Source organism: Anomaloglossus baeobatrachus, chromosome 2, assembly GCF_048569485.1.
Source record: "Anomaloglossus baeobatrachus isolate aAnoBae1 chromosome 2, aAnoBae1.hap1, whole genome shotgun sequence".
Classification (NCBI taxonomy): domain Eukaryota; kingdom Metazoa; phylum Chordata; class Amphibia; order Anura; family Aromobatidae; genus Anomaloglossus; species Anomaloglossus baeobatrachus.
This window is the reverse complement of record NC_134354.1, coordinates 745,497,837-745,519,954: the sequence shown is the minus strand read 5'-3', so window position 1 is coordinate 745,519,954 and position 22,118 is coordinate 745,497,837. Positions and strand designations below refer to the sequence as shown.

At 43.8% G+C, this 22,118-nt stretch overlaps 1 protein-coding gene across 2 annotated transcripts; it reads right to left on the bottom strand.

Annotated features, from left to right (window-relative positions):
* Positions 1 to 8,433: 8,433 nt before the first annotated feature.
* Positions 8,434 to 17,938, bottom strand: KBTBD3 (kelch repeat and BTB domain containing 3). 2 transcript variants are annotated; one of them, XM_075337440.1, is made up of 3 exons: positions 17,861 to 17,938; positions 12,183 to 12,401; positions 8,434 to 11,118 (listed from the first exon to the last, which is right to left on the bottom strand). In XM_075337440.1, exons 2-3 carry the CDS (start codon positions 12,392 to 12,394, stop codon positions 9,516 to 9,518), a joined length of 1,815 nt encoding a protein of 604 aa, XP_075193555.1. In that variant the 5' UTR covers positions 12,395 to 12,401; positions 17,861 to 17,938; the 3' UTR covers positions 8,434 to 9,515. The 2 variants fall into 2 exon arrangements, with proteins under 2 accessions (XP_075193555.1, XP_075193556.1); XM_075337441.1 differs by lacking the exon at positions 17,861 to 17,938 and adding an exon at positions 13,342 to 13,415.
* Positions 17,939 to 22,118: the final 4,180 nt, after the last annotated feature.

The window sequence follows — 22,118 nt, the reverse complement described above, 5'->3', positions numbered from 1 at the left end:
TAAAATTTGTCTCCGTAGGTCGGATCGCATTCATCCATTCAAGACTATGGGTCCATTAAAAAAAATCGGATCACCCTCAAATAACATCCAAGTGCGGTCTGATTTTCACAGACTGACAATGTAGAATATGGAGGGTTTTTTATTTTATCTTCTCCATCTTCGAGAAAAACTGATCCCGTTCTGATCAAATGCTGAGTCTGATTAGCATAATCTCGGATGGAATAAATACGATTGTGTGACTCAAGCCTAACGCCGCCCCTTGTATGTCCTAGGGCGAACACTATAAACTATTATCCTCTTCTAGAATCGTCAGGTACAAAGCGTAGGCTTCAATCAGATGTCTGTATTTTTTCTTTTCTTTGTGTTGGATCCAATTTCATTCCATTTTTGGTCCGTGCGTGCATTGTTATAATCAATATCATACTCGTTCTTCTCATATACAAAAGTAAAAAACAAACATTTTCCATTATTCTTCTACTGATTAAACACTGAACAATGCATCTGACTGCTCTCCATTTTTTTGGTGACTTATTAAAAAAAACACAGAACACATATATGAAACGCAGGTGAAAGTATTCGGCTTTAAAGGGAATTTGTCACCAGATTTTTGATACACTCTCTGAGAGCAGAATAATGTAGGGACAGAGACCCTGATTCCAGCGATGTGTCACTTATTGGACTACTTGCTGTAGTTTTTATAAAATCACTGTTTTAACTGATGTAGATCTACCAGTTCTTTGAATGCTATAACCACATCCACACCAATGATTTGCAGCTTTGCGTGTACACTGTGTATAGGTAGAAAGCTGCCAATCAGAGAAGGGGGCAAGATTACACAGAGCTCATGAATATTGAGGACTCCCTGGCAGCAGATTTACTAGTCCTGTAGTGATAATCTCCTGCTGAAAAAACTGTGATTTTATCAAAACTACAGCAGTCAGCTCAGTAAGTGACACATCAGTGGAGTGAGGGTCTCTGTATCTACATTATGCTGCTCTCAGATTAGGTGATAGATTATCTTTAAGCAGCCAGGATCAGAGTTTTCATGCCTCCTGAACATTAGTGGTGGCGGGTATCTGTCAATCACAGCTATTATCCAGCATCATATGGACAAAGCATCAGGTGTGTATGTGTGTGTGTGTGTGTGTCTGTGTGTTTCTGTGTGTGTGTGTGTGTGTGTCTGTGTGTTTCTGTGTGTGTGTGTGTGTATGTGTGCGTGTGTATGTATGTACATGTGTGTGTGTCTGTGTGTTTCTGTGTGTGTATGTGTGCGTGTGTATGTATATGTGTGTGTGTGTGTGTGTGTGTGTCTGTGTGTTTCTGTGTGTGTGTCTGTGCGCATGTGTGTGTGTCTTTATGTCTGTGTGTGTGTGTGTGTGTGTGTGTGTCTGTGTGTGTGTGTCTGTGTGCCTGTGTGTGTGTGTGTGTGTCTGTGTGTGTGTCTGTGTGTGTGTGTGTGCAGGAAAGGGGTTAAAATGCAAATTGTGTTTCTTATTTTCGATCTATACAGAACTTTAGAAAATGGGAAAGTTTTCCAGCTATTTCCTTTACATACTTAATAAGGATAATCAAATATTAGTGGAGAGGGAATAAAATATGAACATCAATATAATACAACAACCACAGAACAATTAGACATTAGACCTTAGCGGCCCAGTTCTTATTTTTTTATTGTACATTTTATATATAAAGCATACAGTAAAGCATAATATACTTAAAGCATAATAATAGAAAAGCATACCATAATAGTATATAAATTCAATACATTTCTCAAAATATACAGCTTATTTTACTAAATATAGTTAATGGCTGGTAAAAGGAAAAGATGCATGGAGGTGAAGGGTACAAACGCATATTTTTTAAATTCACCATAGAGTTCCAGGGATGTGGGCTTCTTCTTTAATGCTAATTTTCATGTTTTTTACGAAGGGAGGGGTGCTTGCAGAGTAATTATGCAGAGCTGCCTAAAGACACGCCCCAGAGGAGCCTGTGAGCCATTCCCCTTTGTAAAGATCATAAAAATTAGCAATAAGAAAAACATATCTCTGGAACCATAGGGTAGGTTTAGAAAAAATGAATACTCAGGAGAGCAGTGGGAATAAAATTAGAGTAAAAACCGGTCTACAGAGTAAGATGCAAAGCAGCCTAAAGACACGCCCCAGAGGAGCCTGTGAGCCACTCCCCTTTAGTAAAGATCATAACAATTAGCACTAAAAAAATCCATATCTCTGGAACCGTATGATAGGATTAGAAAAAAATTAAAACTCAGGAGCAGCAGGAATACAATTAGAGTAAAAATCTGTCACTTTTGACCTGGTGACATGTCCTCCTTAACTGTAATTCAAGGAAATGGTGAAAACAGGGTTAAAGGTTGTTCTCTCTTTGCAAAAAAAATATATTCTTGCTCCAGTGCATAAGTCCATAGCATAAAAACTTTTCAAATAGCCTTAAACATGTCCTACCATTATGTATTTACACTTCCTATGTCTTTTTATGTGTCTCCATGGATACAGACTACAAACAAACTCTGTGCAGCCTGATACTGCAGGCAGGTAAAATTTTCTTACATTAGGCCCCACTTTGGAAGGTCAGCAAGACATGACTGCAGGATCAGACTGTTCAGACTGGGTACATTTTGAGAAGAAATAAGTTTATTGGAAAGAATAAATAAATATATAAATATATATATACATATATATATATATATATATATATATATATATATATATATATAGCAGCATTTTTTGCTGCTCATTGAAATCGGGTGAGACTGATTGGAAGGACTTTGCACCACAACAGGTTAAGTGCTGCTCCTATTTTTTGCATTATATATATATATATATATATATATATATATATATATACCAGCTGTAGTATACGGGCGTTGCCCGGGATAGTAACTGCCTTTCTGTCTCTCTACCAGTCTCTGTCTGTGTGTTGCTGTCTAGTAATAAAGATGACAGCGCTCCTCCGGGTGAAAAAACATACAATTTCTTTATTCCATCAGTTGTGTAACAGCAAACGTTGCTGTTACACAACTGATGGAATAAAGAAATTGTATGTTTTTTCACCCGGAGGAGCGCTGTCATCTTTATTATTGGTATGTTATTTAAAGTGATCCCTTGATCATGGACGTGCACTCCTGAGGTGCTGATTGTGCTGTTGCACAGGCACTTAAGTTTTTAACCAAGGTGCTGTGGACTTTTCTTTTTTGGATATGTGTGTCGCTGTCTGTCTGTGCCTTTTTTTGTGTCTGTGTCTCGGTCTGTCTGTTTCTATGTCTCTGTCTGTATTTGTATCAGTCTATCTGTCGCCATCTCTGTGTCTGTCTGTCTCTCTCTATCTCTCTGTCTGTCTCTATGTGTATGTCTGTTTGTCTCTCTCTTTCCCCACCTGTCTTTGTCTGTCTCTTTCCCCGTCTGTCTCTTTCCAGGTCTGTCTCTTTCCAGATCTTTCTCTTTCCAGATCTTTCTCTTTCCAGGGCTGTCTCTTTCCAGATCTGTCTCTTTGCTCGTCTGTCTCTTTGCCCATCTGTCTCTTTCCAGGGCTGTCTCTTTCCAGGGTTGTCTCTGTCAAGGGCTGTCTTTTTGCCCATCTGTCTCTTTGCTCATCTGTCTCTTTACCCGTCTGTCTCTTTGTCTGGCTGTCTTTTTACCCGGCTGTCTCTTTCCAGGGCTGTCTCTTTCCCCGTCTGTCTCTTTCCCCGTCTGTCTCTTTCCCCGTCTGTCTCTTTCCCTGTCTGTCTCTTTCCCCGTCTGCCTCTTTCCCCGGTCTGTCTCTTTCCCCAGTCTGTCTCTTTGCCCAGCTGTCTCTTTGTCTTTCCAGGGCTGTCTCTTTGCCCGGCTGTCTCTTTCCAGGTCTGTGTATTTCCAAGTCGGTCTCTTTGCCCGTCTGTCTCTATCCAGAGCTGTCTCTTTCCAGGTCTGTCTCTTTCCAGGTCTGTCTGTTTGCCCGTCTGTCTCTTTGCCCGTCTGTCTCTTTGCCCGTCTGTCCCTTTGCCCGTCTGTCTCTTTCCAGGTCTGTCTCTTTCCAGGTCTGTCTCTTTCCAGGTCTGTCTGTCTCTCTTTATCTGTCTCACCACCAACATCTTATTACCTCACACATAAGCTTCTTATATATATATTCCCTGCTCCAACCTATTTGTAGGTGTTTAGCTGTGGGATGGGAGAAAGAGCAACAGGGATAGAAATCTGAGTTGTCATTATTCATAGCACAGTTCTGTGCAGAAGGAAGAGCCCACCTGCTAAGAGAAAATAAAAGAGCCCACCTACCATAAGAGAATATAGAAGACCTCACCTACTATGAGAGAAAATAAAAGAGCCCACCTACCATGAGAGAAAATAGAAGAGCCCACCTACTATGAGAGAAAATAAAATACCTCACCTACCATGAGAGAAAATAGAAGAGCCGACCTATTATGAGAGAAAATAGAAGAGCCCACCTACTATGAGAGAAAATAGAAGACCTCACCTACTATGAAAGAAAATAGAAGAGCCCACCTACTATGAAAGAAAATAGAAGACCTCACCTACCATGAGAGAAAATAGAAGAGCCCACCTACTATGAAAGAAAATAGAAGACCTCACCTACCATGAGAGAAAATAGAAGAGCCCACCTACTATGAGAGAAAATAGAACAGCCGACCTACTATGAGAGAAAATAGAAGAGCCCACCTACTATGAAAGAAAATTGAAGATCTCACCTACTGTTAAAAAACAATAGAAGAGCCCACCTACTATGAGAGAAAATAGAAGACCTCACCTACTATGAGAGAAAATAGAAGACCCCCACCTACTATGAAAGAAAATAGACGACCTCACCTACCATGAGAGAAAATAGAACAGCCGACCTATTATGAGAGAAAATAGAAGAGCCCACCTACTATGAGAGAAAATAGAAGAACCCACCTACTGTGAAAGAAAAATAGAAGAGCCCACCTACTATGAGAGAAAATAGAAGAACCCACCTACTGTGAAAGAAAAATAGAAGAGCCCACCTACTATGAGAGAAAATAGAAGAGCCCACCTACTTTGAGAGAAAGATCTCATCTGCACACGCACCGCCTCCGGCCCACTGATCTCCCTGCAGCGGACTTAAGGAAAATGGCGCCTGGAGGTGGCGCATGCGTAAATGAGATCTTGGCTTGTCAGTGAGCCAAGAGCTCCATCTGTGCACGCGCCGATTCTGGGTGTCAATTCTTTGAAGCCCACACCGCCGACAGTTTCTGGATGCTCATCCTGCTTCACAGCGCATGCAGGCACCTGGGACACCTGCTGCACCGCCCGCAGTATCACCCTACTCCACCACCGCCCTTGTATCGTGTGACCCCGCTCCACCACCACTACCGCCCCCCTCTGGTATGACAGCACAGGATTATAAGGCGGACCCCATATTATTTTTTTTTGCTTTCTTGGTCTCTAAATTTGGGGTGCGTCTTATAATCCGGTGTGTCTTATAGGACGAAAAGTACGGTACTTAGAAAATTGATGACATGTTCAATACATATTTCACCCACTGTATAGGGACTCACTACCATCATAGGCATAGAAAAATATATTGTTACTGTTATGCACCTATGGTAGATAATATTGGCTAGAGATCAGCAAATGTATTCAAGTGGAATTGAATTCTACTAGAATTTTACACTACTCAGCATTTACCAAAATGCAGAATTCAGTTTCGCAGAAATTCAGAACCATAAAGGGCTATAAAAAGGTAAAATTCTTATACTCACTGTACCGCTCACCTTACTGGCTACTCTGCTCATTACCTTCATCCAACTGGTCATTGCATCTTATGATTGCTGCCATGAGTGCTAAAATTAATGAGCTGTTCATGCAGAGAACTTTTGGCTGTGATGAGACCTGGGATGGTTCTGTTCATGAATTTGCAAAGTTCACCGCTCAAAACTTGCCGAGTGTCATGGCGGCGTCAAACGCTGTTAATATTAAAAATTCTGACACTCCATACTATTTTTTCTCCGGTGTTTCTGAGTTTCACAGGTAGGCTCGGGCGTCAACCAGCTGGGTGCTTATGAATGGTCAGGCTATCAAGAGTTAAACTCTGCTAGCCTGCTGGTTACCTCTGGGATCACATGCTGTTGGTAACCTATCACAGTTACTTCTCACCTTTTTAAGATAGTGGAGTCTGCCTTCCCACGCCAACTATAGTCTTATGCAATGTTGGTCTGTGTGCTGTTGTGTCCCACTCGTGCTGGTGATTGTGTTGCTCTGCGCTTGGTGTTGTTGTGGAGAAACCCGTTTTCTTGTGTCCTCCCTGCTCTTATTTGTCTTCTTATCTTCTTGTTGTCTAATACTTCTGTGTGAGCGTGCTGTGTAATCGAGTTTTAGTTTCCCCTGGTTTTTCTTATCTGTTATTTCTGTCCCGGCCCTCCCCTGGGGTTGAGGAGAGGGGGTATTAGATCAGGGCTGTAAAAGATCAGGGCAAGAAAGGTGCCCCAGACATCGTCACCATCAAAAGTATCTCTGGGATCAGGAACAGCTAGGGTCTCCTTAATCTGAGGGCCAGATTAGGAGCACCAGTCCACGGTTATGCCATCACACTCTGTGATAGCCAGTGACCCAGTCTACTGCTGTGTATGTGCATGTGGCTATGTGCCGCCCAGGGCTATCGGGTACTCGGTCCCGGGCAGTGTACTACTGGGATGTGTCACTGGGTGGCCGTTGCCTGGTTCCGTGATCCTGGGGGTCACTTTAAAAGGAGTTATATACAGAGGAGTGTTAATAAAGTTTAGGTCGTGATGCCACTTGCGGGTTGCGGTTATGGTAATAGAACCGCCGCTGCACAGCTTTTCCGCTGGGGCTGATGTGATGGCAGCCTGGATGTTGGGCCCTCAACAAGTAGAGCCAGGACCCCAGGGTGTTAGGTGATGGAGTTAAGCGCGGAAAGAAAGGTAGGCCTACGAGTATAACTGGTTCTCTTTACTCACAGTAGATGGTAACTGGTACCCGGAGAAAGGCTGGTATTCACCTCTGGTTCCCTTAGTCCCAGTGCTGGTTGGTGACCTGGTGGCTTCTTTCCCCTGCACCTTTCTCTAGTTGGTGAGTCCCCATGGCTTGGAGCATCTTGGGGTCCCCTCCTGTTTGTCTCTCAGTCTTCGGTCCGTACGGCGGGCAGTGTGAACACGTTACTGCTGGTGTCCCTGGATTTCTAAGGTCAGTGAGGTCCTGGATGGTCCCCTCACTGTGCAGATTTTTATCAGGTCTGCCTGGAGCATTTGCCTGACCTAGGGCTAGGTGACCCGTCGGTGCTATGGTTCCGGGAGTACTTCGCCGTACTCCTCCGGCAACCACACGCCTGGGCCCTCAGGTCTCCGATACAACTCCCATGTCAGAGCAGTTACGTCCGTCTCCTCTCACTTCCACTTACTAACTCTAACTGTCTGCCCCCTCCCACCTGGTCGTTGTCTAGTGGACTGGATCGGCTCCACCCCTGGGTGGCCATCCATTGGGTCCATTTCTAGCTTGCCACCAGTCTGTGGGGATGGGGGAAAACTGGGATTATAATGTGTTTTGCTGTTACCGGCACTGGTCTTCCACGTCCCTGGGGGTAAGTCCTGCATCTTTGGCGGGATGCAGTACCTTGTAGTGCCCTGATGGGTTCAGGGGCACTACAGCTAATGAAAAGAAGAGGAAATATGAGTTTAGTATTAGTCTTAGTGGTCAGTATACAAACTGGAAGATTTCTATTTTTGAATATAGACAATGAGGTGGAAAACTTGAAAATAAAAAAAAAAAAATAGCAAAAAATTAAAAATATACAGTACACAATATAATAACCTGAATTAAACAATAGGTAATTTTCTGATCACACATTCCCTTTAAAAATCTCCCAGTTGTTTCAACAAATGTCGCATAAAACATGAACTGAGCATTCACTTAAGCACAGCTAAAATCCCTCTCGCTCAAGACAAAATGGACTGTAAGCTCACTGAGGGTCAGATTACAGCTGCCAATGGAAGTCTATAGAGATTGAGAGGGGAGGAGGACAGAAATAAGCATAGACTATGTAGTAAGTGTTTATCTCATCCCAGAGCTGGATTTCTAGAAACACTGCTCAGTGTTGTTATATGATGTTGTCCATGCTGCTGCTTCTTCTGAAAATGTACTATATATTGAAAAAATTGATAATAAATCATATATTGAAAGAACAGCAGGAAACACCCGTTCACATCAATTTTTATGGTTGCTTGGAGGCAAGCTCATTATGACTGATTGTTTTACATTTTTTAGACATGATCCACAGAATATTCCTAAAGGGGTTGTCCACTACTTTTACATTGATGGCCTGTCCTTACGATAGGCCATCAATGGTTGATCGGCCGGGGTCCAACACCCTGCACCCCCGACGATCAGCTGTTCTTGGTCCTGGCAGCAGCAGCAGGTAGATGGAAATGCTCAGTTCTGGAGCTGCTCCGTCTTCTGATAGCAGCTGTGGCTAGGTACTGCACATCTGCCTCCCATTCTATTCAATAGGAGGCGGATGTGCAGTACAGCAGTACCCGACCTTTTTCCGCTATCATAAGATGGAGCAGCGCCGGAATTGGGCATTTCCGGCTGCCTGCTGCCACCACCAGGACGGGAAATAGCTGATCTGCAGCGGTGCCGTGTGTCGGACACTAGCCGATCAGACATTGATAGCCTATCCTAAGGATAGGCCATTAATGTAAAAGTAGTAGACAACCCCTTTCACACTAGAAGTCACAGAAATTTCGAGCTCCCCCCTGAAGACCCGAAAGAGGGTCAAATGACCCTTAGTCCAAACTGAATAGAACTAACTAGAAACTAAATGGCTAAACTCAATGGAAAACAACAGCCTCCTGTGGTGCGACAGTAATGGCCATAATTACAGAACAAAAGACGGTGATTATAGGATGTTAGCTAAAATCCTTCAGGTCATTCGACCCGTCTCTGGGTTCCAAAGGTAGAAATGTTAAATGACCCCTCTCTGGGACTTCTAGTGTTAAATCAATCAGCTCATCATTATCCTATCTGTTTATTGGAAGGCCAAATACAAATGTAGAAGGAACGTCAATGATATACCAGAATCAAGCTGCATCTTCCTAAATACATCTCAACGCCCATCTAAATTAATGTTCTCTAATCGCATCTACATATGTAGGGGATATAGTGCAAATGCATAAAAATGCTTACTAACTGCTGACTTTTCCGGTTTGTAGCCCTTCTTTGGTCAAATTCTGGCACAAAAGCTTTCAATTATCACAAAATTTTGCGACATGGAGCTTTTACACCAGTTTCGGAAAAGGGGTGGAGCTGTGGTGCGATGGGATGCCAAAACTCAACTAACTGATGACGAGCTGTGGTGTTCGGGTACACCAGAAAGCTCACTTGACTACCTGAGTAGAGTGAGATTTTGGCGCACCACACGGAGGCGCACACCATTCATCAAGCGCTCCAGATGTGTGAAGAGACGTGCCCCAATGCCAGTCCTGGTGAATCGGGACCTTTCTCTTTACTGTTCACAAATGACACAGCTTACAAATGGCTACCACCCCAAGGATCCCTGCACTTATTAAACTGAATGACTTCACAGTAAAATTCTGTTAAAGCCCTGGGCATAGGAGACACTTCCTCCCATTCTGATCGGTTGCTGTGGTAGACTTGAACTTCATCAGTGATTTCATCAGGGGCATAATCGCCACCCAAGATATATATTTTGTCTTCGATACCCACTGCCCCTGCATTAAAACCAGCACACTCAAAGGATCCTTCACCCTTCCACACGCAAGTCTCGGGGCAGAAACTGTAAACTTTGTATGTTGAAAGGTCACAGATGTACAAGGTGCTGTTAACGGGAACGGCTTTGATTAAAGTGGCATGAAAAAATTGTCCAAACTCTGCCACAAGTTCACACCATTGATCCGTGTCTGCGTTATACTTGAAAAAACAGTCAAGCGAAGGGTTAAAAGCATCTGTGATCTCAACTTCGGAACCCAGTACGTAAATGAAGGACTTGCATGCGCTTGCCTCGGGATAGTAGATCCCTCTTGGCAATGGACCAACCGACTTCCATTCCTTAGTTAAAGGATTATAAGCTTCAACATCTAGAAGACTACGTATGTCTTGTGCTCCTTTGGTTTTCCCACCAATCACAAATAACTGATTGAGGGCCATGACTGACGTATGCATGGTTCTTGGCTTTTTCATGGCTGGTACTAAAAAAGAGTTATTGCTTGAAGGACAATAGCACCAGGTTCGGTCAGTAGCTTCATGGTGGAGCTCCGCAATATGAAGCCGAATGGCACGACAGCAGCTACCGGTACACCCTCCTGTGATAAAGAGGTTTTCTCCAAAACTAGACAAGCTGGAACCAGGGAGGTCAACGATTTGGACCTGAGGAAGCTCCAACCATTTGTCGGTTTTGATATTATAGCAGAATGTGTACTGGGTTTCTCCATCTTCTGCTGTTTTATGGACAAAGATATATTTTTCCGTAGTGGAAATTCTTGCATCTGGGTATAACCCTCCATAACTTTCAATGCAGCGTATGGCATTACTGACCTGTGATAAACAGTCCGTGCTTGCTAATAATTGCTCCTCAGAATCCAGTACATTTTGAAGAAAAGATTGTGACAATTGATGTAATCTAACCTTACTTATCAATTGAGGGAAAAAACATTCTCTCTTTTCCAAACTATGCTTCGTCCAAGCAAGAATGGCCATGAGCACAAATTCTTCATCTGGAACATTCAGGTTATCGTCCTTCAGGCATTTCTCTAACACTCCGACATTCAACTCCAAGAAGTCTGCAGATTGTGTAAGCAAAGAAAAATGGCGAAGAGCAAAGTGTAAGGCACATTCGAAGAGACGGGTGGAGCCATAGCTATCTGACAACGACAGCAGCTGTAGACAGTTACTTATGTCAATGGTCTTAATTAAAAAATCACTGCACGCCTTTGATAGTAGTGGCACCTGGAGAAAGGAGGACATCTGAAACAGCATATCCACATTTCCTTCCGTGATCTCGGCTTTGCCTGTGTAGGCGTAATCCAGAAATGCTTTTATAGCTTTTGGAGACAGATTGCTGATGATGACACTTCCTCCATCTCTTTCTTTCATATTTACTTCAAACATAGCCCTGTAAGGCAATAGAACTCAATTAGTCAAGTCAATGATCATATCATGAACCCTACAAAGGTGATCAGATTACCAAAAAAACCGAACTTGTCCACATCCCACACATTGCGTCTTGAAGGAACAAATTTAACACCCATCACCAGGATAGATAATAAATGTGTGATCAGTGAGGATCCAGCTACTGAGGCCTCCTCTAATCCTGTTAACAGGGGACCCAAAGATTACTGTGGGAATGAAATGATAGTGAGCATGTATGACCACCAGTGAAAGCTGTGAATGAAAATGCTCACTGCTGCTCCATTTACACTGTAGTCATGATTGGTGATGGTTATCAATTCTCAAGATTGAAAGTTATCCCCTATGTCATGCTAGTTATGGGAAAGTACTACATGTATAGCGACAGGGAAGGGAAACCCTGTATCTAGGGAAGAGGGAAATGGTGACCCCTGACCAAAACACCCTAGATAGGTTCCACACCTATGCGCCGAGCAGGATACCTGGCCCTGCCTGACCCTGAATTGGTCCCTACTAAGGAACAGATGGGATGAGAGCTTAGTCAACCCCACCAGGCTCTAAAGAAGACAAAGAGAGCACAAACGAATAACTTATCTCCAAGAAGATTCAGGGAGAGGAACAGCAACAAATAATGTATCTTCACATGAATACAAGCTAACTGCTTACATTTAAGGCCTATATAGGGTTATAATTCTATCACCAGCAAACAATTTATTTTTTTGGGGTGAACACTACATCTGATCACGCTGTTGTTACCCCCAGTGGGAGCCAATCAAACACTGCAAGCGGCTCGCACTGGGCCGAGCACCGAGTGTAACCGAGCACAGCGATACTCGCACCAGTGGTGTTCAAATGTACAGAACCAAACTCCGAATCCAAACTCTGGTTTTTTTTGTTTATGATTTGTACAAACACTGAACCTCGGGTTCGCTCATCTTTAGTTACCAACAGATCAGAGCACCAGGGCTAATACTAATTAAATTATATTTAGCTATATATTTTTTCCCTGTAAAAACTTAATAACGGAAAAATAGACCAACAAGATCCTACCTGAAGAAGTCGCTGCTGGCTGCCAGTACACAACGATGGCATGGAATGGATTCATCTTTCATCGTTATGTTGAAGTCAAAGAATATGTTTTGTTCTCTGAAGTTCTGCAGCACGGTTAATATCTGCTGTCCGTGACTTTCCACCACCAAGGAGACTGATTTCTTTTCAGTAGATAAGAATCCATTGCACACTGCTCTCCCAAATGGGTCCATACTGAGCCTGGAAATATAGAAAAGCTTAGGGTAGGAATGGAAACGTAAGTCAAATATTCATGTATAGATTCGGAGTAAAATTGATCAAATGGTTGTAAACTAAATTAAGTATAATGTTTAACAAGATAAGGATCAATAACACAATTGGATGTAGGATAATTCTTACCTACAACCTGTACATTTTTAACTTAGCATTGCAAGAAAAGTCTATGTGAAAATTCCACGAGAATTGTAGTGTGGGATCCAATTCTATTCAGAGAGACTGTGTAGTCTCTCACCCCTCCACCACTTTGGATATCCATATTGTCTGACAGATTTCATAATTATGAGCTATTCAGCATATAGCAGTGTCATTGTGGCACCCTAGTGTCCGGGAGCCACAGTAGTGTTGCCCTCTTCACCGGGGTGATGCTATGCCTGGAAGCAAGGAGGGGGTCTCCCATGTTAGGTATACCAACATTCAACATTTCGTAACTCTAGGCCAGTAGGGAGAGCTCAAGGACCCATTTGGAGGGAAGCTTCCCTAAGCATACTGGCCTGGAGGAGGGGTTACTTATACTCACACAGGAACAGAAAGTGAAACACTTCAGACCATCAGAGGAGAGCAGTACAGACGGTCGCTGAAAGAGAGCTGCCTCACTTAGCTCTCACAGGACCAGGCGCAGCAAGCAAGACGTCGGGGTCCTAGACTGTTGGGTGCTAATGCCCCATCAGTGAAGCCCAGAGGGCAGGAGATTTCAAGTCCACTGGCCCACTAGAACACCCAAAGGTGAAGCAGCAAGATAGAGCCTGGGGCTGCAGCTACACAGGCGGTACACATGACTGGCTTGCGCTGCCAGCCATAAGGGAAAAGACAAAAAAAACATCAACTAGGAAGAGTGTCACTGTACGGCACCAAGATACAGAGACCCACACACTCAGTGCAATAAGGAAGGCCTCCAACCCACCTGGCAAGGTTAATCCCCTCATTGATTCCAGGCTGACCGGACCCTCATTATCTTCTGGACCAGACTCCCGGGCCTGTAATAACAACTGCCAAGTAAAGGTAAAGGAAACTACAGCCCCTGTGTTGTCCAGTTATTACCGGCGTCCTCAGTCCTGCACCCCAACGTTAAATCACCAAGACTACCACTCCCATTATCCCTGGGGCCTAAGCTCTGCTTGTGGAGAGCTGTACCAACCGAGCTGCACCACCATCTGCCCCAGCGGACACCCCACGCAGCGGTGGCCCCTAATTGGCCGCATACCACAGGTGGTGTCACGAATACAAACTCTCTCCCCTGTAAATATTCCCTTCCCTCCATCTTTTATTAGCACTGCCGGGGTCACGGAACCGGGCCTGGCCGCTGTGACATCCATCTCCTACACCGGTGAGGTAAAGAGTAACCCCCCAGACCCTGTGGGCGCCTCATCATTCCAAGATGTTTGGAGTTGTTCCGCTGTCCCGGCAGGTCTGTGGCATATTCTGATTTCAAATATCCCTGCATCCTCAAAATGCAGACGCAGTTGTATAAAGTGATGTAGCAGTCAGATCTATTCTGCCGTGAAGCATGAGTTGGTCACACAAGGCGTAATAATGACTAGAAACAAATGGATCATTTAATCCTTGTCTTCACCCCACAGCCTATTCTTCCTTCCTGACCAGTTCAATTTTTTAAATTCTGACTAGTGTTGAGCGAGTAGTTAACTATTCGTACTCACTATGCTGTTAGTAAGTACTGTCCGCTATTCGCATATTCATTATGTGTAGCGGGCATAATGTAAGTCAATGGGAAGTACTCGCTAAGTAGCGAGTAACCCGAAAGTCGTACTATTTGCTACTAGCACGAAAAGCTCAGCTTTCGAGTTACTCGCTACTTAGTAAGTATTTCCCTATGACTTACATTACGCCCAATACTCGAACGAATATGCGAGTAGCCGACAGTAGTCACTAACAGCATAGCGAGTACGAATAGGTAACTACCCGCTCAACACTAGTTCTGACCAGCATCACTTTTTGCAGTAATAACCCTGAAATGCTTCAACGGATCCCAATGATTTTGCAAATGTTTTTTCATGACATATTGTACGTCAGGTTTATGGTAAACATAAACACCAAATTTGTGAAAAGATCGGAACGTTGGCGAAAACGTTCAAAATTTCGCAATTTTTAAAATTTTAATTTTATGTCCTTAAACCAAGAAGTTATGTTACACAAAATAATTAATAAATAACATTTCCCACATGTCTACTTTACATCAGCAGCATTATTTATTTATTTATTTACTTATTTATTTTTTTTAGGAAGTTAGAAGGGTTAAATGTTTATAAGCAATTTCTATTTTTTTTTCCAACAAAATCAATTTTTTTAGGGATCACATCACAACTGAAGTGACTTTGAAAGGCCTATGTGACAGACAATACCCAAAAGTGACATTATTCTAAAAACTGCACCCCTCTAAGTGATCAAAACCACATTCAATAAGTTAAAGGGATAGTTCACTGCTCAGCATAGTGGCCACACATCGATGTAAAGCTCATAAAGAAAGCTTTTCTCAAATACCTTGTGTTGGCAATTGTGCCTCTGAGCGGCGCTATTGCAGTCTGCTCATCCCCATTACATGACCCCAGGCTCCTTGACATCTGAGATCCAGTGTTGTCACGTCAACTTCCAGTTGACCTGGCATCATCGAGTCAGGCCCCAGACTCTCTGAGTGATTGGGCTGTGGGCAGAATTTCATAGCACATCACAGCCCAACATGTCATGTGCTCTCTCCTTTGCTGAAGAGCGCTGCAAGCAGGAGCGATGCTGGGCTGTGATGTGCGGGAAACTCTACCCACAGCCCAGTCACTCAAGGACACTGGGGTCGGCCTCGGTAATGTCAAGACAACTGGAAGTTGACAACCAAATTAAACTTTTACCCTTTCCTGACTTTTTCCATACATGAACAGTGGAAACACTACGTAAGGCTTAAAATAATTTTATTGAGATAGATAAAAAACAAGAAAAAGTATTTTTAAAGATCTTTTATGATATGCTAATGATGCCAGGGACGAATCGCAAGGGCGTCACTTCCTGCTTCCTGAAGTTTTCCTATGAAACGTACGTTGGAGCTATAGGAGTGGATGCAGGTGATTGCATATCTATCTTGTAAGTAATGTAATTCTTAAAGCACCAGACTGCATAATATATGCTTTCATTACATTAAATTAAGATCTCCAGGGATTTGTTGTTACATCTTGCTTTTTGCACTAATATATGAAGGGAATGGTTTTGCACTTTGCACTTTGATCTTGGATAAATCCCTAGTGCAATGAATAATATTTATTTAGCCTTTTAAAAAATAATTATATAACAACATATGCAATAGTTTTTCATCTTGTGTACTTTAGCACCTGACACTTTACTCCACTGTGACAATTTAGTTTGTTTAAATAATATTTCCTCGTGTAAGAAATATATTTATGCACTAGCACATTGTAATATTTTGAGTGTATATTTTACTTGATATATATTTTTACGTAAATAAATTATATCTTTTTTACATTATAAGTTATTTTTCTATTGCATTTGAAGATCTCTAAAATTGTATTTATATATATATATATATATATATATATATACAGTATATATATATATATATACAGTATATATATATATATATATTTACAGTATATACACACACACATATTATAGAACCACATACTGTCTATATATATGTATATATACACACACATACTGTAAAAACATACTGTATAAATATCTATATATATATATATATATATATCTATATCTAATATATAAAGCTGAATGTGTGTATGTGTGTGTGTATGTATGTCCGGGATTGGCATCTGCACCGTCGCAGCTACAGCCCCAAAATTTTGCACACTCACACTTCTGGACCCCGAGAGCGTCATAGGCTATGTTTTGAGGGGAAATTGTAACCCCGCGCTTTACAGTTATTCACCAAAAAACCTGCCTCCATTAAAGCGAATGGAGCTGGGAGCCACAGTGCAGCCAGAACTTCAGAAGAATGCGCAGCCATGCCCTTATATGGAATGTTGGCGTATCACAATGCAGCCAGGGAAAGAGACAGACACAGACAGGGAAAGAGGCAGACACAGACAGGGTAAGAAACAGACATAGACAGAGTAAGAGACAGACACAAGAGACAGACACAGACAAAGTGACAGACTGACAGGGAAAGAGAGGAAAAGAGAGAGACAGGTTAAGAGACAGACACAGACAGGTAAAGAGACAGACACAGACAAAGAGACAGACAGACAGGGAAAGAGAGAAAGCGACAGACAGGGTAAGAGACAGACAAAGACAGGTAAAGAGACAGAGAAAGAGACAGACACAGGGAAAGAGAGGGAAAGAGGGAAAGAGACAGACAGGGAAAGAGAGGGAAAGAGACAGACAGGGAAAGAGACAGACAGAGAAAGAGATAGATAGACAGACAGGGAAAGATTGAGGCAGATGGAGAAAGAGATAGATAGACAGACAGGGAAAGAGATTGAGACAGACTGGGAAAGAGACAGACACAGTCAGAGATAGACAGGGAAAGAGACAGACAGACAAAGAGTTAGAGAGAGAGACAGAGAGATATATACAGAGGGGGAGACAGACAGAGAATCGGAGAGAAACAGAGAGACAGTTACTGTCCCGGGCAGCGCCGGGTGCTATGTTGTGAGGCAAAATTTTAACCCCGCGCCTTCAAATTTACCAATCAATTTTGCCCCTATCTACATAATGGGGAAAAAGTTAAACGAAAAGTGTTGGGGGCAAATTGACAGCTGCCAGATGTGAACAAGGGGGACTTAAAGAAAGAGAGCGATGGCGCCAAAGAGTATATACCGTACAGTTGCTAAGGTGGGGCCCAGACATGGGATACTCACCACACTCGGGGATATGAACACACACACAAAATGCACCACACACTACCACATACATGAACACATATACCACCCTCAGCACACATCTCACCAAGTGAAACTATTTAATAATTACATTTCTATCTATTTGTTTTGTGGTTTTTGTGTGCAGAATACATTTTTGTTAATACATTCTATTTTGTTAACAGCAGTTATTAACCCGGGCGAAGCCGGGTAGTACAGCTAGTATATATATATATAAACACCGTATAGGCACACATACTGTAAATAAACTAACACACATACTGTACACAGACCCACATGCATATACTGTATACTTGCAGCACACATATTATAAACAGTGATACACTTATATGCAAACCGTAAATACAAGTATACACTGTAAATACACATTCTGTACATACACACATACACTACATGCACATATATAGTGTACAGAGTCTTATTTACATATGTACATATCATATCGCATATATTACACACGTACAGTATAAAAACATGTACATTTCTACACATGTAGTCACATATGTACAGACATATGCACATCCCTACATCATTTATAGATGCATAACAGAGGGGTTAGTGCTGTACCTGTGTGGATGGTGGGCAGGCAGGCAGTGTCAGGCAGGCAGTGTCAGGCAGGCAGATCCTCAGCACAGAGCTGCATCTGTTACATTTAAGTGGCCACACAAATAGCTGACATTGTTACATTGTATCATCAGCAGCATCACAGGAGCCGCAGCCTACCAGGGGGCCTGTTACATGTCTCCCATCGTTATCCTGCCCCTCACTGGCGTCTATTCCAGCTTTTCCCATTGGAGGATGATGTATTGGAAAGTAGTGGAAGGAGGGGGCAGCGTACACAGCCTGCAGCCCTGCCTGGTGCTGGTGTGAGAGCTGAGGACAGGGATAACAGGCGGCTGTTACTATGGAGGTGATGATGAATAATGGATTATTGCCTGGTATTGTGCTGGAGGAGAAATGTGACTGACAGAGGGAATATGACACAAAATAATCTCACCAAGTTGCTAGTAAGGTTGAGTTGCCAGCATAGTAGAGCTGAGCTTTATTTCAGCAGGACTCGTTCTGATCTACCGAGCTATTGACGCGCCCATGGGGTCTGGGGAGGTTATTCGTTAGCAGGCCGGTGTAGGGGGTGGGATGTCACAGCGGTTCCGTGACCCCAGCGGTGTCCATAAAGATAGAGGGGTTATTTACAGAGGAGTAGAGAGTTTGTATTTGTGACGCCACCTGTGGTTTGTGGCTAACATAGGAGCCGCCGCTGCGGGAGGTATCCTCTGGGGCAGATGGTAGCGCAGCTCGGTTGATGTAGATCTCCACAGACAGAACTCAAGCCCCAGGGATGTTGGGAGTAGTAGTCTCTTGCTGCTGTGTAGCTATGGCGCGGGAAGGATTGGACTACACAGAGGTTGCAGTCAAAGTTCTTTACTCACTGAAGTATCACCACCTCTGGATTGCCGGGTCCCGCCATCATGGGCTTCAACCGATCCCGGATAGTTCGGAGGTCAGAGCCGGTGCTTCTCTCTGTGAGTCCTTCCTACTTACGCTGTGATGTATGGGTCCTTGCAACTTGAAGCTATGCTGGGACCCTCTGCCTTGTATTGGCTCCGGTCCTGTCCCGTATGGCAGGCAGCGTGAGTCCTTTACTGGTTCCACTCTTGTATCACGACTCCTGGCTCTAGAATGCTGCTGTACCCCAGGCACTTTGTGTGGGCCAGGAGACTTGAAATCTTCTACCCTGTGGATTCTGCTGGTGGGACTTGCTGTACCCACCCAGCCTAGGGTTCTGCACCCTGTTCTATGCGCTTGGTCCTGAGGGAGCTAGGGCGCAGCTCTCTCCTCAGCGACCATATTCTCCCCACACCTCACTTGTTCCCTTTTTCTGTCTAACTGTCTGTATATGTCTGTGTCGCCTTGCTCCCCAGTGTCTGGCCCCACCCCCCGGGTTGCTGAACTAGTGGGCAGGAGGTCCTATACCTAATGAGGGCCACTCCCAGTACCCTACGCTAACCCAGTCCCAGTGGGAGGGCAACTAACTGTGTGTTGTGTGGATTGTGGTGATGACCTCCTCCGTACCCAGGATGAATACTGAACCTCTGGTGAGGTGCAGTACCCTGTCGCGACTGAAGCCTCAGGGGCGCCACACTATCATCCAGGTGTACACACACAGCAGATCTACAGATGGGGGGTGCAAAACCTTTTTTTGCCTGAGGGCCACACTGTCAAACTGAAGCAATCCTAAGAGCGACAATAGAAGGTATTAAAGGTATATTCCCAATTCACCAGTAGATAGAGGAAAACTTGCTGATCACTGAGGATCTGACCACTAGGATCCAGGGTTGTAATTATACCGTAGTAGGTGGTGGGGTTGAAATCACACCTGAGCCCTGGAGCTTAAGGGGCACAAAAGATCCCTTTGGCCCATATAAAAAAAAACTTTATTTTTTAAGAACCTAAGATAGTTGGGACCCTGTTGGAGATTTTGCATTTAGATTCACAAGCTTGAAAGGGGTTGTCCACTACTTTTACATTGATAACCTATCCTTAGGATAGGTCATCAATGTCTGATCGGCCACAGTCTGACACCCTGCACCCCCGCCGATCAGCTGTTTTCATTACCGGCAGCAGCAGGACTCTGGAAATGCTAAGTTCTGGAGCTGCCCCATCTTCTGATTGTGGCTGCAGTTGGGTACTCTACATCTGCTTCCTATTGATCTCAATGGGAGGAGGATGTGCAGTACCCAGCTGTGACCACTATCAGAAGATGGAGCAGCTTCAGAACTGAGCATTTCTTCCGCCAGGACCAAGAACAGCTGATCGTGCGGGGTGTCGGACCCCGGACAATCAGAAATTGATGACCTATACTAAGGATAGGCCATTAATGTAAAAGTAGGGGGCAACCTCTTTAAGTTATACCACTGTTGGGACCCCTCTTTCTTTAGATCAGTGCTCTGGATCCCCAAGGGTGGGTTTCACAGCCCCATCTTGAATAAAGGTTTCATATCCTTGGCCTCTGCATCATTCAATGACAATGGGGTTACTAGAAATAGTGGAGTAGATAGAGCGCTTCGCTTTTTCTGCCGGTCCCACAAACAATAAATGGAGTGAAGGTTAAGCATGGCCACATTAGCTTCATCCAAGATGGGGCCCCGATTTTAGGGTTCTATGCAGTGAGACCCCCAGCAATCAGGTCACATTTTTAATTTTATTGAAGCTTTAGCTGAAAATGAAATTTATTTATTGTGCAAAAACTTCTCTGTAAACTCCATTTTGGGAGGAAACTCTGTGATCTTTCTTTAAGTTGCCTTGTTGGTGTGGGACTTTGTGGGTCGAGCCTTTTTTCTCTTTTCCTCCCCTGGCTGCTTTCCTCCTCTTTATTTAAATTTTGTGCCGCGGTCACCGCCATTATCCCTATGGCCGGCGCATATGGAGCGCTATGTTCATTTTGTAGTGAATCATTCACTGAAACGGCGGCAGAATAATCGCGTGCACATATCGCGATCTCCAGCGCCATTTTATTGAAGACACTGTATGCGAATATCATCTGAAACAAACTGCTGACTTATGATATTTGCAGAGACAGTGTCTTCAATAAAATGGTGCCGAATATCGCGGCATGCGCTGACTCCGATGTTATTTTATTGAAGAATTCAACTATAACATGAACTTAGCATGGCACAAATATCGGCCATCCCGGCTTCGGACAGAAGGACGTGTTCAGCATTATATTATTATAGAAGATTATAGATTATTGGTTACGCTTGATAAGAGTCTACTTATCCATAGCAACCAATCAGAGGTCAGCTTTCACTTTACCTCAGCAGCTTCAGTGCTGAAAGCTGCACTCTGGTTGTCATAGGCAACCAGAACGATGTTCGATGTTACTGGGAGGCAATACTCATAAATGAGACCCCAGTTACGTCTGCAGTAGCTATAGGCAACCAGAACAATCTTACTGGGAAGCAATACTCATAAATGAGACCCCAGTTACTTCTGCGGTGGCTATAGGCAACCAGAACAATCTTCCTGGGAGGCAATACTCATAAATGGGGCCCCAGTTACTTCTGCAGTGGCTATAGGCAACCAGAACAATCTTCCTTGGAGGCAATACTCTTAAATGGGGCCCCAGTTACTTCTGCGGTGGCTATAGGCAACCAGAACAATCTTACTGGTAAGCAATACTCATCAATGGGGCCCCAGTTACTTCTGCAGTGGCTATAGGCAACCAGAACAATCTTACTGGGAGGTAATACTCATAACTGAGGCCACAGTTACTTCTGCAGTGGCTATATGCAACCAGAACAATCTTACTGGGAGGTAATACTCATAACTGAGGCCACAGTTACTTCTGCAGTGGCTATATGCAACCAGAACAATCTTACTGGGAGGTAATATACATAAATGAGACCCCAGTTACTTCTCCAGTGGCTATATGCAACCAGAACAATCTTACTGGGAAGCAATACTCATAAATGGGGCCCCAGTTACTTCTGCAGTGGCTATAGGCAACCAGAACAACCTTACTGGGAGGCAATACTCATAACTGAGGCCATAGTTACTTCTGCAGTGGCTATATGCAACCAGAACAATCTTACTGGGAAGCAATACTCATAAATGGGGCCCCAGTTACTTCTGCGGTGGCTATAGGCAAAAGCCAGTGGCCGGGAGATCAGCTGATCGCTCTCATTAGCTGGCCGCCGGGAGTTCAGCTGATCGCTCTCATTAGCTGGCCGCCGGGTGATCAGCTGATCGCTCTCATTAGCTGGCCGCCGGGTGACCAGCTGATCGCTCTCATTAGCTGGCCACCGGGAGTTCAGCTGATCGCTCA